The sequence below is a fragment of the Brachionichthys hirsutus genome, chromosome 9, assembly GCF_040956055.1.
Source record: "Brachionichthys hirsutus isolate HB-005 chromosome 9, CSIRO-AGI_Bhir_v1, whole genome shotgun sequence".
In the NCBI taxonomy this organism is placed as follows: Eukaryota; Metazoa; Chordata; class Actinopteri; order Lophiiformes; family Brachionichthyidae; genus Brachionichthys; species Brachionichthys hirsutus.
Window position 1 is genome coordinate 8,611,987 of NC_090905.1, and position 16,436 is coordinate 8,628,422.

The window sequence follows — 16,436 nt, forward strand, 5'->3', positions numbered from 1 at the left end:
GAACCATCAGCACCAGAGGAACTTTCACACCTTAATCTAATTTTTACCTTTTGCTTGTTGTCCTGTTCGAGTCAAACAAACGTCATGCGTTATGACTGAATGGAAGGAGAGATTTTGTGTGAAGAAATATTCAGGGGGTATTGTGAGAAATAAGGTTTAAAGGATGATCACTTTGCCCAGTCATAGCTCACAAACACATTTTAAATTTAAGATTTCATCTCGAACTGTTCAAAATCAAAATGTGGCATTAATTGCAGTCAAGATTTTGAAATCATGCTCCGATATCTATCTGATGACTGTTTCCACTCCAGAGGTGAGCCAGCGCATCCAAACAGCTCACCCTGGTGGTCGTCAAGTCATGTTGCACTACCTCCTGCCTTGGATGAACAACGTGGAGCTAGTTGATTTCAAGCCGGCCGCGCGCCGACCGGAGGATTGTGGCAGTGGTGAGGATGAGGAGGATTCACAGGAGCAGGAAACCATGATGGTGAACAGCCGGCGCTGGCTGCGTGGGGAGGGCTGGGGCTCCCCTCGTGCAACGACCATGGTGCTAAACAATCTCATGTTCATGACTGCTAAGGTGAGACTGCTGATAGAGGCTCGGTACTCGTGTTTGGATTTACATTATCAGGTTGGTTCTGAATTATTGATAATGAAATTATTATTTCTACAGTATGGAGATGAGTTTGCTTGGTCAGAGATAGAAAATGTGTGGACCACGTTAGCAGACAGCTGGCCAAAGAACCTCAAAATCATTCTGCACTTCCTCATCAGCATGTCAGGAGTCAGCAGTGATCCCAGTCTCTTGCCCTACGTAAGTCACAGGATATTTACATCACGCACCATATTTGTCAGTTCCTCAGATGGTGTCCGATATGTCCTCCTCACCTGTCGCTGTTTTTTTTTTGTGTATCCTCAGGTGAAGCGAGTCGTGGTTTACTTGGGCCGAGATAAGACTATGCAGCTGCTGGAGGAGTTGATGTGTGAGCTTGAGTTGACCGATCCTGTTAGCTCAGCAGTCACTCACATGGACAACCCCCCGTATTACCGTATCACCTCCAGTTACAAGATCCCTTCAGTCGCCTCAGGTTAATTGCCATTGAGTATGCACACGTTCCCAACTTGGACCAAATATACAATATTAAATTTCGATGGCCAAATGGGTCTTGTCTGCTTCCACAGGAACAACCTCCAGCAGCAATACCATGGTACCAGGAAATGACGCTCATCATGACAGCAAGGTCAAAGACTCCAACATGGAGGACAGGTATAGGCTGCACACGCCACTATGCTTTTTGTTGGAAGAAGCAGGATCATTGTACCTGATTGATACAGGGATTTGTTCTCATAAAAGCAATGGTAAACCTTGAGAACGTTTCTGTCCTTTTGGAATATTTGAGTGGTTGTGTTTATTTTACTTAAACGGTTCTGCAGTTATACCCATCTGGACATCTACAGTGGTCTGAACAGTAACTTGAACCGCCAGCACCACCGTCTGGAATCTCGTTACAGCAGCAGCTCCGGAGGCTCCTATGAAGAGGAGAAGAGTAAGGACGACCTCTGTGCCCCTCTAAATTGAGCTGAGATGGTTTTCTTTCCCACCAAAACCCCTGGTAACTTTCTTTGTTCTCCAGGTGACTCTATGCCACTTTATGCTAACTGGCGTTTGAAAGTGATGGATCACAACCAGCCAGAGCCCCTCCCCTTCCCTCCCACAGGAGGCTGTTGGTCACCTCTTGTGGATTACTTGCCAGGGTCGAACACCCCGGCTGTTCCTCTTCACAGGTGTGCCATGCATCCCATTTGCTCTGTTAATTCACTCACTTGTCTATTTAAATTAACCCATGTCTTCTGTTTTTCAGATGCAACATTGCAGTCATCCTACTAACAGACCTTATTGTGGACCATGGGGTCAAAGTGGAGTGGGGTGCCTACCTGCACCTTTTGCTGCATGCAGTCTTTATAGGTGCTTTTTAAAAGCTTGTGGTAGCCTGTAGTGCTATTCTTTATCGTCTTTGTCACGTATCCGGATAACCTCATATCTTGCACCAAATAAGACAATTACAAAAATGTGTAAAGTAGTAGAGCTGTTACTATAACTAACCTATTAAACATCATTATACCACTATAATTAAAGTTAACGCCGGTATTCTAATGTATCCGCCTCCTCTGTGTCTCCTTCCAGGGTTTGATCACCAGCACCCAGAAGTCTATGAGCACTGCAAACGTCTGCTGCTTCACCTGCTTGTGGTCCAGGGTGCAAATGGCAATGTTCAGTCTGTGGCTATGGTGCTTCTACGCAACAGGGACTACAATGAGCCCCGGGTTCTGACTGTGAAGCCAGTAGCTCGAGAGCTAAACCTCACAGGTCAGTTCATCGGTGGAGCTAAGGTGGGAGAACTATAATCCATCCATCTTCCATCCCTTATCCGGGGCCGGGTAGCGGAGGCAACAGTTTCAGCGGGGAAGAAAACTATCATATAACGGAGTATTTGCACTCGAGATTCATTTCAATCATTATTGTAAATGCATGGAAAGTCACAGAGGAAAAATATTACACATCAACATTTGTTATATTGTCCAAACATAATAATACAAATAATTTCTTTAGAGGCTCTCAGTGCCTCAATATGTTTGTTAATATTTTCCATAGGGGTGCAAGAGTTTTTGCCAGATTGCCAACCATCACCTTTGACCGACTCGGGCCTCAGCACGAGCTCCACGTCGTCCAGCATAAGTCTCGGGGCGGGGGGGACTGCGCTGTCCCACCTTTCTCCCGCACTCTTGGGTGAGGTTGACGGTACTGCTGAACAGAATGAGAAGATCAAAGCTCTCATTGAGTTCATTACCTCAAGGTAAACTTTGACTTGTTTGTTTCATTCAGATAAGGCCAACCATGTTTTCCTGTTGTTTCAGATTACCAGTGTGAATGATTTAGATGTTACAGTGTCACTCATTGTGGTCATTCATTTGCTTTCATGCTTCGCTCAGCGCATGAAAGGACTGGGTATTTTTTTATTTTTTTTACAGTGCATGGGTTTGGGTTTTGAGTTGGTGTCCTTTTCGGATCATTTTTTCTGGTGTGCTGATGTCTACCGTTTTGAGATGTGGCATAATTTTATGGCTTTAACAAGCCACGTTGTATTTGTGCTTTGTAGAAAACGGGGGCCACTCTGGAATCATGAAGATGTGTCACCCAAAAACCCCAACATAAAGAGCGCTGACCAGCTGAGTGTGTTTGTTAGACATGTAGTGACGGTCTTCCATCATTCCCAGTCAGGTGTGTATAGTTTGAAACTGCTAGTTCCCCCATGTTTCATGATTTCATCATGAAATACGGGTCTGATTTTGACATGATTTAATGATTGTGTGTACCCTCCCCCCCCCTCAGGTTTACAGCTGGATTCGCTCTTGAGTGAAGTGGCCCTACAAACGGCTCTGTCTTGCTCTTCTCGCCATTATGCTGGTCGTTCATTCCAGATATTCAGGGCGCTCAAGCGACCTCTGACTCCAGCCTTACTGTCTGACATTCTCTCTCGGCTGGTAGAGACTGTAGGAGACCCAGGAGAAGAGGCTCAGGTCAGAATAACTGGACATCTGCGTGAACCTCCTGTAGTAATCGGATTGAACTCGACTGGTGGCTCTTGAAATGCTGAATGTTACAGTTATTCTTACTTCTGACATTAATGGATATTGCTTTTGGTGGTTACTGCCAGCTGATGTGAATGTGGAAATGGTCCTGGAGAAACAGATAAACAACACACACTCCCTACAAATGATTTTACTGAATGTACAACCGCTTTGCCGATTGGATTCAGATGTTGTGCAATAGCGTGGTTGTGAAACGTTTCCCGGCTGACCCTGTTTTTTGTCTCTGCAGGGCTTTGTCATTGAACTCCTCCTGACGCTGGAGTCAGGCATTGACACTCTGGCAGACACAGTCAAGAATTATGACCTGCTCACTGCCTTAGCACAGTAAGTCCCTCCCACTGATAGCCTCTTCATTTCAATATGCTTGACCTTATTTTGGACATATACTATGTCTGATGCGTACTACACTTTCAGACTGATTTGCGCGTCTTATTTGCAGAACCCCTGCACGGGATCACCTCCTGGGGCACAAGTTTGCTGCCAATAGGAAAAGCACCGGGCAGCTGAACCTGAGCAGTGGCGGTTTGTTTAATTACTTCCACAACCGCAGCAACTCTCTTCGTGCTAGCCTGATGAGCGAACGAAAAGCTGACAGACGTCGGAGCAACACCCTCGACGTAGCTGACAGACTCGGTGGTAGCCATGGAAACCTAGCACGCACACGGAGCTTATCATCCCTAGGTGGGGGAGGCTGTCCAGGAGGGGACGCCATGCCCCCCGTGGACCCATCAAATCTGATGGCAACTGTCTTCTGGATCGCTGCGTCGCTGCTCGAGTCGGACTATGAGTTTGAGTATCTGCTTGCTCTCCGGCTACTGAACAAGCTGCTGGGCCAGCTGCCTCTGGATCGAGCTGACAGCAGAGAACGTCTGGAGAAGGTCCAAGCCAAGCTGAAGTGGTACAGCTTCCCGGGCCTGCTGCAGCTCTTCCTGAAGGGCTTCACCTCTGCTTCGACTCAGGAGCTCACCATCCACCTGCTTAGCAAGCTCATCAGTGTTTCCAGACACACACTGATAGACCCTTCACAGATGGCGGGTAAATGATAAAACCGAGAATGTCTCTCCATCTTTGATTTGATCTTTTTTCTAGAATTTGAAACATTTTAACTCAAATTTCATGATTGGTCTAATTCTTAAATCTGAAACGGAACAGTTCAAATGCCTTTTGTCGTCTTTTATTGCATTTAACTGCTATTAAACTCAAGTCATTGCTACTTCTGTTGAAACTCGACGGTCTTCCTGGGAACTGTCTGCAGGTTTTCCTCTGAATATCCTGTGCCTCCTACCACATCTCATCCAGCATTTTGACAGCCCCACTCCTTTCTGTAAGGAGACGGCTGATAAGATTGCTAAGTTGTGTGCAGACGAGAAGTCGGCCACACTCTCCAACCTGGCCCACATGATGAGCCTGTACAGCACGCACAACTACTCTCGCGATTGCACGAACTGGATCAACGTGGTCTGTCGCTATCTCCATGATGCCTTTGCTGAGATAACCTTGAATCTGGTGACTTATTTGGCTGAGGTATGCGAGTTAAAGCTAAAACCTGCTGCTATTTTCACATGCGATGATATTAAACCTGGAATGTATCCATCTCTTTCTCTCCCAGTTGCTGGAGAAGGGCCTTCCCAGCATGCAGCAGTCCTTGTTGCACATCATCTACAGCTTGCTGAGTCATATTGACCTATCAGCTGCCCCGGTCAAACAGTTCAACCTGGAGATCATGAAGATCATTGGCAAATATGTTCAGGTCAGCCTCATCACAGGTCAAATATTGAGCCAATGCTGTGGACGCTGCTTATAGTAAGCATGTGCAGTGGTGTGAACTGTGAGATGTATTTTGTTTGGAAGCGTTTTAAGGTTCTACACATTAACGTGACGGCATATATTGTAGAGCAGTAAAAAAAACAACAGCTGTGGCCTCAGAAATTGTGTCTACAGCAGCTATAGTACCGCTGATGTCTGAAATATGTCTGTTCATATTCATGCCGTCTGCAGAAACACCCACATAGTCGGGTATTTCACAATGAAAGGATTCTATTCCTGTGTTTTATGACAGAGCCCACACTGGAAGGAGGCCCAGAACATTTTGAAGTTGGTAGTGTCTCGCTCGGCCAGCCTTGTTGTTCCAGATGATGTCCATCGGTCTTATAGCTCGGAATCATGCAGCTCTCCGGAAATTGCCTTTACGCGCATATTCAACAACTCCTCAAAGGAACTGCCTGGAAAAACGTTGGATTTCCACTTTGACATATCGGAGGTCAGTGCCCTCACTCCAGCTTTTCTTCAGTGTAGAATTTGTCATTGTTCTTAATTTCTCAGCCCGTACTCTATTTATATTGTATTGCTAATTGGCATAGTTGTATTCTGTAGACCCCAATCATAGGGCATAAATACGGTGACCAGCGTACCGCGGCAGGCCGGAATGGGAAACCACAGGTGATCGCTGTAACTCGGAGTACCTCGTCCACCTCGTCTGGCTCCAACTCCAACGGTCTGGTGCCAGTAAGCTGGAAGAGGCCTCAACTCTCTCAGGTACCTGTTCATGTTGAGACATGACATCCAACATTATTATCTAACACTCTGAACCAGCTGGAAGTTGCCAGCATTTGATCAACTATGCCTCAAATTGTAACCAATTTTTTTATTTTATATTTTTGAAAGATTTCTCATTTTTAATTGCTCCCAACTTTATGTCAGTATTTGGAATTGGTTCTTAACGATAAAATGTTGGCCATTGTAGCAGAAGGCACAACAAGATGATGTTGTTGAAATAGTTTACAACCAATTGCAGCTTCTGATTCATCTCTGAAGTACACAAGGTTACCAGGTTACATTTAAAGCACCTCAACAGTCTCAATCTCACAAGAATTGTGACAGTATACCAAATGCGTAGTTTTCGTGTCTCAGAATATGTTGACCTTTGTTTGAAACCCACCCATTCATAAGCACATTCATTTTGTACCAATGAAAGAATATAATGGAGTACACATAGTCCACGGCAATTGGGAATGTGTTTGATCACGTTTATATTTTATTCTCATGTGACTCATTACAGAATGGAAAGCAGTGTCATCTTGTGGAAGTATTAAACCGTAATCGTGTTCTTGTTACAGAGGAGAACCAGAGAGAGGCTGATGAATGTCCTGTCTCTTTGTGGACCAGAGTCTGGCATTCCAAAGAACCCATCAGTAAGACTCCTCCCCTGTTGTAAAGCCTCAGAAGAGGTCTCTGTAAGAAAGACTGTTAACAGTACCGATGTTTCTGTTTTGTCCTTTTTTTTGAGTTAAACTTTGTCGAATGGTTTTCTTATGGACTTACAACAATTGTGTTTTACTCTCCGAGAACCAAGAGCCTCTCCTTTCTGTGCAGGTGGTATTCTCGTCTAATGAGGATCTGGACTCTGGAGACCAGCAAACCAGTCTCATACCCACAGTGGAAGAAGTGGTCAGGGAAGAGGACGTGCAAGGAGAAGATGCAGGCAGTGAGCAGCAGTTTGGAGTCTTTAAAGATTTTGACTTCTTAGACGTGGAGTTGGAGGACGCCGAGGTGAGACATTAAACACACACATTTAGTTTGTAGTGTAGCCAGAGCAACTGTTTGCATAATCGCCTTTCAGGTTCAAGCAAACGTTTGGAGCACAGGGGATCCTGATGCATCTACAGCTTCGAAGTTCTCACTTTTTCAATCTGTTGCATTTTTCAGTCGCTACTTGTGTACCATCCTGTGTAAAGTTGTGCTACACCAGATTAACAGCATTGATTGTCTTGTCAGTGTTTCATCTTATTTGTTTTTACTGCCATCATAAATACATTTGTGTTTAACTGTCTCCAATCTACTAACATCTGTATCCCTTCTCTTCTTTTGCCTCAAGGAGTTGCAGGTAAGTCTATGGGCTACAGAGTTTTCTAGAGATTTCCCTTCAGTGCCTCGGTGTCTATGCGTGTTGTCACCAATGAAAGACGGCTGTGCTCTTGAGTTTCAAATCGTGGCTTCCGTCCGTATTTGTGAGCCTTTTTAGATTTTGAAGATGCAGTGTCATCTCACTCATGCTTTCAGGTATTATTGTGGACATGTCTGTTTTTCTTGTGTTTTGTTTCCATGTTTTTGTTAAATCCACCTCATCCCGTATTCAGTATTGTATCTCTCACTGTTGTTGTCTTGGTCGTCCTGCAGGGGGAGAGTATGGACAACTTCAACTGGGGTGTGCGTCGGCGCTCGCTGGAGAGCATGGACAAAGGGGACATGCCGTCTTTGCAGGAGTGTCAGTACGCAGGCAGCACGCCGAGCCTCAATCTCACCAACCACGAGGACACAGATGAATCATCTGAGGAGGAGGTACTGAGCGCTAGCCAGATTCTCACCCACTCTGGACTTGTAAGTCTCACTCTGATCCATGACGCCACCATGCTCCTCACACAGCCCGCTGGCATGGTGTGTGTGTGTGTGTGTGTTTGTATGCTGCCGAGCTGGACTCGCTGCCATGATGGACAGGGGTTAGATGCTTGCTTCTTTGCTGGTGGTAGATTCCCCCTTCAACCTCAGATCAATCCCCTGTCCTCTGTTTTCTAGATTAGTGCTTTAATCTCAAATCATTTTTGTAAATGTTATTTTTCCTGGTAAGTACTCTCGGTATAGTTAACCCTCCTGTTATCCTTAAATATTATAAACACGTTATTAAAGGAACAATGAGAGGAAACGATGTAGCAGGAGAATCACGGAGCCCTTTGAACCGTTTGATCTTCACTACGTTGGAGACAAAGTAACTGAATGAACGGAGATACTGCAGAACATATCACACAGAAAAGTTTTACACAGTTAAAACAGCATCAAATTATAATTTTAATCAATTGTACCATCAAATTGGGAACATTCATGAAATAAAAAGTAAAAAAGTTAACTGAATGATGAACAATGAATGCGTTCAAGGATAACAGGAGGGTAAAATTCTAATGAATTGGTTCTGTTCTGAGTTACTCCATTTAAAATAAGTAGATTTTATGACTGAATAGAAAGTTCTACCATTAAGAATGTTTCTCAGCATTTATAAATGTGAGGCTGCTTCTCTCCAAGTCTATTTGTTTTGCAAAGGCGCTAATAATAATAATGCTGTGTGGGAAAATGCTTTACCTCTAATGGGGATGCTTTCTTTCCCCTCTCCTCTGCTCTTGATCTCCTTAGTGCACGGTGAGAGAATGAGCTTCTGCCTCCAGATGTTTGACCCAAAGCTGTAGTCATCCAGTATTGCACACTAAGATAATATACATGCATGCATTTATGTGTGCTTGTGCAATGATTTTAAATAGTTCACTGCAGAATCTAATTCATCTTATTGGTGTTGTCATGACAATGTTCTAAATTAATTTTGAAGTGCCAAGTCTGATGAATGAACTAAAATGACTAAACGTACTTTGCTATACAAAAACATGTCGTGTAATTTTCAAAGTAAGATTCGCCAACAATATACTGTCAAACCCTTTTAAATCTGCAGATATAAAAGTGCTCTGTGTATTGTAGTAACTCTTCAAGATGACGAGCATTTTATGAGGAAAGTTCTGCATGTCCTAAGAACCTGGAGGGACTTGCTGTTTGGACACCACGGGTAGATGAGAAATACAGATGTGGGACAACAGGGAAATGCGTCAGAGGAAAATGTGCTCTGACAAAGCAAAGAAGGTGTAAACGAACCTTACAGTATGCATTGATGAGCACTTAAAAAATATATCATGAATGCATTGCTGAAGACTTGATCAATTATCTTACGTCTGTCACCACAAGTTTTGATTTCAGTTCCAATATATTTACCTGATAGATTGGGTTTATATCATGTTAGAGTACTAACGTGTAAACTGGATAATGATTAGACCCTTTATAAAGGTTTGTATTGATCCGTATTAACTATAACGCAGCCTGGATTGCCTTCATGCCCTGTCTCGATGCGGAACCCTAACCAGTCTCCACGCGTTTCCTCTCCAGCTCAACAGTGACACTGCTACGGACGATACAGCATCCAACCACGTGGACTCCTTGCAGCAGTCTCAAGAATCATCCAGCAGCGCTCTCACTGAGGAGCCGACTATCCTCCCCTCTGTTCCCTCTCTTCCTCGACCGGATAGCCCCATTTTGGAGATGGTCCACTCAGACAGCGCCAGCAGCCAGCTGCCTGAGGTGCGATCGGTTGGGAGCAGCAATAAACTGTGGTGCTCGGGCGCTTTCTAGCTTGCCTTTTTCTTTTTTTGTACAACCTCGATCTTTGTTTGCTCTAATTCTTTGTCTTTTATTGAGACACTGTCAGCTGCTTTCAGGGGTTTTTTGAATTGGGTCAAAGTGCTGATTCTGCAACCTGTTGGGTGTAGACGTCTCCCGTTTCTCTTCCTCTCTACCACTTCTGGCCTTATTGCTGTGGTGTGGGTGCTGAAGCCTCGCGCTTGCCTTTTCCTCTTTTCTTTTTAACAGTATATGTAGATTTTAGCTCTGAGCTAGGGCTTGCTGGTGTTGTTTGGGGCCTGCTTCCTTGTCTGATTTGGGCAGAGATTAAAAGCAAACGCTCACCTCAGGTTAGCTGTTACTGCTCATCTCCAATAACAAAGCAACTGACCTAAAACCTCCATTAAAAACTGGTGAAATGGACACCAGCGGCAGAAGCATGTGTGAGTATATATGACCATAACAAGTGGTGTTTTAACTTGAAAGCAGCAATGAAGTGAAATCCAGTGGTGCTGTGATTAATGTAACCCCCCCCCCCCCTCCCTCACAGGGTTGTCAAAGCTTTACTTTCTACTGCTACTGACATTTATGACTTGTACTAACAACGGTGATGCAATTATATTGTCCTGATCTGAATTTCTACATGCGACGGAGAGATTGGACAGAACTCGCCCTCAAATGACTCGATTAGCCTGAACGAGGCAGATTGATAGTCTCGTCTGATATTCATGGCTGAACCTCGGAATCCCTTATAAGTTACAAAGAACTCTGATCCAGACGGTGGTCTCGGGATCATTCCAAGGGCATCTCCCCCATCACAGTCCCAGCTCTTAGTGTAATGAGCCCAAGATAAAACCATCAATACTCTTAGTCATTCCCTGCAGGACGGCGGCATTCGCGTCTAAAAGCTTTCCGTAATATCGCTGCTGTCTCTGTGATGGACTGGCTGCCTGCCATACTTGGCATTATACTTTTAAATAAGAAAAACGAGCTGAAAAAGGTAACGGGTGCTCTTAATTAGAGCCCATTCTCTGACATCTCATTCATACATGTGCTTTACAGTGAAAGACGTCCGGCACTGGCTGGTTTCTGTGCTAATGTAATTAAATATAAATATAGTTAGCTTTAAATATCGGTATTCCGCTGCTGATTATTGTTTTGTCACCAACATCATTATTTATGGCATTATTATTAGTAATGGAATGCAGACCGTCACTCTGTTCATGCTGTACATTGCCTCTAATCTGCTGTCCTGTTGTATTTAACAGGCAGTTATTTCAACATGACGCAGCTCTTTTACTAGTAATAAGGTCGAGTTTTATAAAAGCATTTCAATGATGTATTGATAACTGCTTCCAGTCATCGATTCTTTTCTTTTTCTTAAACTTCTCATGAGATATATAATCCTGACGACAACCAGGCAATCTAAATTTCTGTGTGGTGTCATCAATCAGCCACACTGCACCTAAGTCCGTCCCCCCCCCCCCCCCTGCCCCTCTGGCTTGTGTCACAGGATGGAATAAGCGTGACGGCGGCGGACGACCTGAGCAGCAGCGTCAGCGAGGACACGGGGTTCTGTAGCGCCCCCCCGCTGCCCTCTGACCCACAGGAGCTGTGTGACCTTCCAGACACACAGGACGCTCAGGATTCCCAGGAGACTCAGGAGATCCAGGACCCTCAGGAAGACCTGGATCCGGCCCCCCCTCCCCTCCTAGCCATAGACACGCCACCGGGGTCCCTCTGCGAAGAAGAAACCCGGACAGTCCTGCCCCCGTCTGTAGCGCCTGAGACCAAGGCAGACCCAGACAGCACCTGTGGCTCTGTGTGGGAGGAAGATGTGACACAGGCCCTGAAGGAGCTGGATGAGCGTTGTGAGGAAGAGGAGGCAGACTTCTCTGGCACCTCCAGGTAAGAGGATCAAAACCTGCGCTGCCACAAATGTTTACAGAGAACACAGAAACATGCATCGCATGATTTTCTCATGTGACTTGTATGTAAAAAACCGTATTCAGTCGATGGCCTCACAAACATTAGTCTTCATCTGTAGGGTTTCAAGCACAACAACTTTATAAACTGTAATATACCAGGGATCGATGACGTGGAACGTTGGCTGGGTAGAACAGTCGGGGATTTTCTTATGAAGCGATCGCGTCTCCTCGGTTCAGCATTTTTGTGGGTTCAACCCTAAAATAATCTGTTCAGATGAACATTTTCATCCACTGAATGTTGAATGAGAGCAACGCATCAGAAGCGCTTTCCATTTTGTGACGTATCACAAGGTTTCGTATACGCTAAGACCGAGGCTGTAATAATGGCGTGTGGCTCTGGAAGATTCTGTCATTGCTGTGCGTATCAAAAGAGGACCGAGTATATCATTCTCTTCATACGACTCCATTATTACACTGTCTTTACGTACCAAGGAGTCGACTGCTATTTCAGTGTGCAAATATCATTTGTGTTTAGAATGGCGAGTTTTTACAAGGTCATTCCCGACGCTTGCATTGTGATAGCAAACATTGAGTATAGCTGCCTATCAAGGCATATAAACGACTGTATGTGACTTGGCATGATGAGTCATCCTTTCCTTGGCATCAGTCGGACCAGCACAGAGAGGCTGGCTCCTGTCCACATGCTAATAGTCAAGGTGGGCCGATTCCGGCTGGAGGACGGCTGTAAAGTTAAGGGTTTAAACTGCACCGGTTGAAAAGGCAACGCAGAGTCTCTGTGAGTGGGTGAAAGCAAGATCTAAGCAGTCTAGTCCTACTGCTGCGAGGGTGTGTGTGTGTGTGTGTGTGTGGATGGCCAGCTCACGCAGAGCGCTCTGCAGTCCTGTGTGGGATGGGAGTGCAGAGCGCTAGTACCGTTAGCCGATCCAGCACAACCGAGCTGCAGACGTGGGGGGAGAGAGAGAGGGGAAGCGCTAGCTGGGGTGAGGATGAGGACAGAGACCGTGTCGGCTCCAGCGCTAGGTAGCGCAGGCTTTCGGTACTTCTATTCTGTCTGCTTCTTCAGGCTGTTTGGTCCTGCAGGCCTGTGAGTATCTGCGTGTGTGGGAGAGAGCAAGAGAAGATGTGTGCGTGATGCTAAAATGCTAATACTCATACGTTATTATTATGCAAGAATACTGCAGCAGATTAAGGCTCTTAATATACTGCAGCAAAGGGGGGGTGCAGCGATGTGAAGTTGCTTATTTACAGTGTCTGTTTACGTTTGTCCTTCAGTAAAGCCTGGGGGGCGTGTCCAGCATGTCCCGTCGTAGCTTATTGGCCCCCGTGTGTGCGTTTCAGTCAAGATGAAGGTGACGCGGACCCAGAGATTCAGGCTTCTCCGCCCCCTTCGCCCTTCCTCTCGGCCATCCTGGCAGCGTTCCAGCCAGTTGCCTGTGACGATGAGGAAGATGCCTGGCGTTGCCATGTCAACCAGATGTTGTCTGACACGGATGGCTCTTCCGCTGTATACACATTCCACGTGTTCTCCCGACTATTTCAGGTGAATGGCGCCCCTTCTCTTGGATAATGGAGGGATTACACTTGGTCTGCTGGGTTTTTACAATCACGTCAACTATTGAGCTTTTGTTTTTGTTTTATTCCACTTCCTTGTTAACCACAGAGCATCCAGAATAAATTTGGTTCCATTACTCATGCATCTGTTGGCTTTCTTGGAGAAGGACTCCAACGAATGGGGAATCAGTTCCTGAGCTCCCTGGAGGTCATGACGTCCCGCTCGCAGTGTCCCACTGTGCTGCTGGACGCAGAGACGGTGAGGCTGCCTTTCGTCTTGTAAACGGAGCGCATCGATAGTGCGTCTCGCTGTGCGTGCGGATATTGATGTGTTGTCTTTCTGTAGCTGGTCTCTTGCGGACTCTTGGAGACGCTGAAGTTTAGTGTGCTGGAGCTGCAGGAACACCTGGACACGTACACCTCCAAGAGGGAAGCAGCCGAGCTTGTAAGTCGACACTTTAAGCTGCTCTGTCATTTTGTGTAAGAGAACACGGGGACCAATGGCTGATCTTGTGTGCGATAAGTAGATCGAGCTACCGCTGTCTGCATCACCAGCGACTCCCCCTGCCGAGGGGATAAAAATAGCCCTCAGCGTTCCTAAATCAGTTAGAAGACGCTGGGAGGCACGGGGGGGGAAGGGGAAGGAGAGATGAGGTTGTAGAGAGTCTGGGATGCAGAGGCGCTAAGTGAATGAGACGGCTCCGGTCCCTGGAGGCCCAGGTGCTGACCCGTTCTCTAGAACAGGCCTTCTTTAATTCATTAAGTACAACACTCTTATTAAATCACGCCTCTGGCTGACCTTTATTCTACTCGCACAAACTCAGAGAGGAAAATAAGCTCTTATTATCTTTTGCCGATTCTCCCTCTCATAAGTCTCTTTTTGTTTTTATTTTCCCCCTCCTGTCTTGTCTGCTGCCCTGCAGTGGCTGGAGAACTGCAGGGAAACATTTGGGGACAAAGACAGCAGCCAGCGACCGAACACTCACGCACAGGTAGGTCTCCTGAGAGCCGTGCGACTGTTGGGACTAAATGTTAAATAAGTCATCTAAATGTTTGCCTTTTAAAAATAAAGAAATCACAATGGAAGAAATGAGAATTTATTTGTGGTATTTTATTGTATTGTGCGTGTGGAGTAGGCCTTTTCTTAATATTGTAGCACAATGGAAATCGACAACTCTGAATTTCATTCCATATAAAAACACAGAACTCAATTCAGACTTGAGGTTTATATTTAAGGTAAGGCTGAGTCAGTTCTTTCTCATCTGTGTTTCAGTCTTGGATCTGTCACTCCTAAGTGAGTCAAGCAATGATTCCTCTGTCCCAAACAACTGTAAAACAGTGTGAAAAGGATCATCTTGTTAAAAGAGATTAAATTAAGATTAATATTTCAAATATTTTCTTTGATTTGACAAATGGAGGAAAGCGACGGTCTTCATCTCGGGTTCAGTAGCTCCACCGCTGCGGGGGCAGCGTTGGTGTTCCTGTTTGCAGCTTCTTCTGTTCACATATAATTAGAAAGCATCTGAAAGAAGTGCTGTTGAGAGCTTGTGCATGAGTCGTTCCGCCATGACACTGTTTTCTCTGAATAAAAGGCCTAACCTGATAAAACAGCCAAACTAGAGTTTGACCCGTTCTCTTCATGCGCTCCACGTCCCAGAACCGTTGAGCTTTAACGTCCTGCGTAGTTCCGAGGACGACCCGTTCACAGCCTTCCTCTGTTTGCCACGCGTAAAGGCTGTTTTAGGATCAAACTGAAACATCCGGAGGTCTTTCTTTCCTTTCTCATTCCTCCTCCTCTACCTTCCACCACACCTTTCCTCTCTGGTCCTGCTGGACTCAACAAAGGCTTCTGTGAGTAAGTGGACCCACGACGGCGGGTCACCGTCGGGTCACTGTCGGGTCGCTGCGTCTCCGCTGCTGTGAAGCGCACTAATTCTTGGTCTCTTTTCTCCTTGTTTTGTGTGTGTGTGTGTGTGTGTGTGTGACCTGCTCACCTTCTTGCTTAGCAAATGGAAAATCTAGCAGTAAGTGGTTCTCATATTCTAGACTCTCAACAATCAGGACAAAGCACTGCTTCTCATCTCTGTGCATCTCTGCATTCGTACAGCCTCGGACTGTGTTCCTCCACCTGCCCCACCCTGCTCCTGCTTTGTATCTCTGCCCCCCCCATCCTCCCACTCTTAATTTACTGCTAGCCTTTATTGGAGTGTGTTTGTTCTGTTGCTGCATCCATCCTGGGTGATCAGTGTCTTTAACCGCTTTGCACTGCACACCGATTCTGTCTGCTAATAAATGATGGCCCTGGAGGGGGGGGGGGGCTGTATTATTGTCAGGATAAAAGTTCATTTTGCATGTATTGCTCCTCCCCTTGCCTGTTTAGATAACCTTTTTCTCCCTCTGCGTTTTCCTGTCGTCTAGCCGCCATACTGGTCAGCGACCCGTAGGTAACGTCACTAGAGACGAAAAAGGGTCGCAAAACTAATTCCCACGTTCTAACCCAGCGTAGTCTCACAGGATGATCAGAGTATTGTGCGTGCCGGGCTGCAGGGCGGCGCTGGAATGTGAGCTGTACCTGTCTGTGTCTCTGCAGGAGCTGGAGTTATGTCGCCGGCTGTATAAGCTGCACTTCCAGCTGCTGCTGCTCTTCCAGGCCTACTGTAAGCTCGTCAGCGCGGTGGATACCATCAAGAGGGAGGCAGAGGTGAGCTGCCGACGGCTGCAAATAAGATGGCTGTGCATGAATGCGTTTGTTTTTAGGTGTCAGAAAACGTCCGATGTATTTGAGTTGGAGTTTGTTTAGAAAGGCACCAGGCAGCTTTATATTCTCGCTCTGTCGGCGAGTCGAGAACAAATTGCATTATATATTATATTGCATCATGCTGCTGGTCCACAGGTTATTGTCTCGCTATCTCTTTTTCCACTCTTTATTATTATTATTATAATACTGTACATGAGTGAACAGGAAATTAGATTGGGGGGGGCGCTGGGTTTTTTAACAACAGAATATTAAAGCTGCCTTGTAGCAGGAGCTTTAATTAGATGAAAGTCCTGAAATCAAATCCTTTTCATACTCGATGG

The 16,436-nt window shown here is 45.7% G+C and overlaps 1 protein-coding gene across 1 annotated transcript in view; it reads left to right on the forward strand.

Annotated features, from left to right (window-relative positions):
* The window catches only part of fryl (furry homolog, like), a 41,110-nt gene that overhangs the window by 22,242 nt on the left and 2,432 nt on the right, over positions 1-16,436 (forward strand). The window contains exons 33-61 of the mRNA XM_068743817.1: positions 312-580; positions 674-814; positions 920-1,088; positions 1,183-1,267; positions 1,435-1,547; positions 1,635-1,785; positions 1,863-1,966; positions 2,186-2,368; positions 2,654-2,855; positions 3,159-3,280; positions 3,392-3,579; positions 3,881-3,975; positions 4,091-4,686; positions 4,907-5,175; positions 5,261-5,401; positions 5,711-5,911; positions 6,025-6,186; positions 6,768-6,842; positions 7,024-7,200; positions 7,526-7,534; positions 7,828-8,028; positions 9,628-9,819; positions 11,372-11,766; positions 13,146-13,347; positions 13,468-13,617; positions 13,705-13,803; positions 14,282-14,350; positions 15,365-15,382; positions 15,949-16,059. Of these exons, the coding sequence (XP_068599918.1) occupies positions 312-580; positions 674-814; positions 920-1,088; positions 1,183-1,267; positions 1,435-1,547; positions 1,635-1,785; positions 1,863-1,966; positions 2,186-2,368; positions 2,654-2,855; positions 3,159-3,280; positions 3,392-3,579; positions 3,881-3,975; positions 4,091-4,686; positions 4,907-5,175; positions 5,261-5,401; positions 5,711-5,911; positions 6,025-6,186; positions 6,768-6,842; positions 7,024-7,200; positions 7,526-7,534; positions 7,828-8,028; positions 9,628-9,819; positions 11,372-11,766; positions 13,146-13,347; positions 13,468-13,617; positions 13,705-13,803; positions 14,282-14,350; positions 15,365-15,382; positions 15,949-16,059 (4,889 nt within the window). The remainder of the gene's footprint in view (positions 1-311; positions 581-673; positions 815-919; positions 1,089-1,182; positions 1,268-1,434; positions 1,548-1,634; positions 1,786-1,862; positions 1,967-2,185; positions 2,369-2,653; positions 2,856-3,158; positions 3,281-3,391; positions 3,580-3,880; positions 3,976-4,090; positions 4,687-4,906; positions 5,176-5,260; positions 5,402-5,710; positions 5,912-6,024; positions 6,187-6,767; positions 6,843-7,023; positions 7,201-7,525; positions 7,535-7,827; positions 8,029-9,627; positions 9,820-11,371; positions 11,767-13,145; positions 13,348-13,467; positions 13,618-13,704; positions 13,804-14,281; positions 14,351-15,364; positions 15,383-15,948; positions 16,060-16,436) is intronic.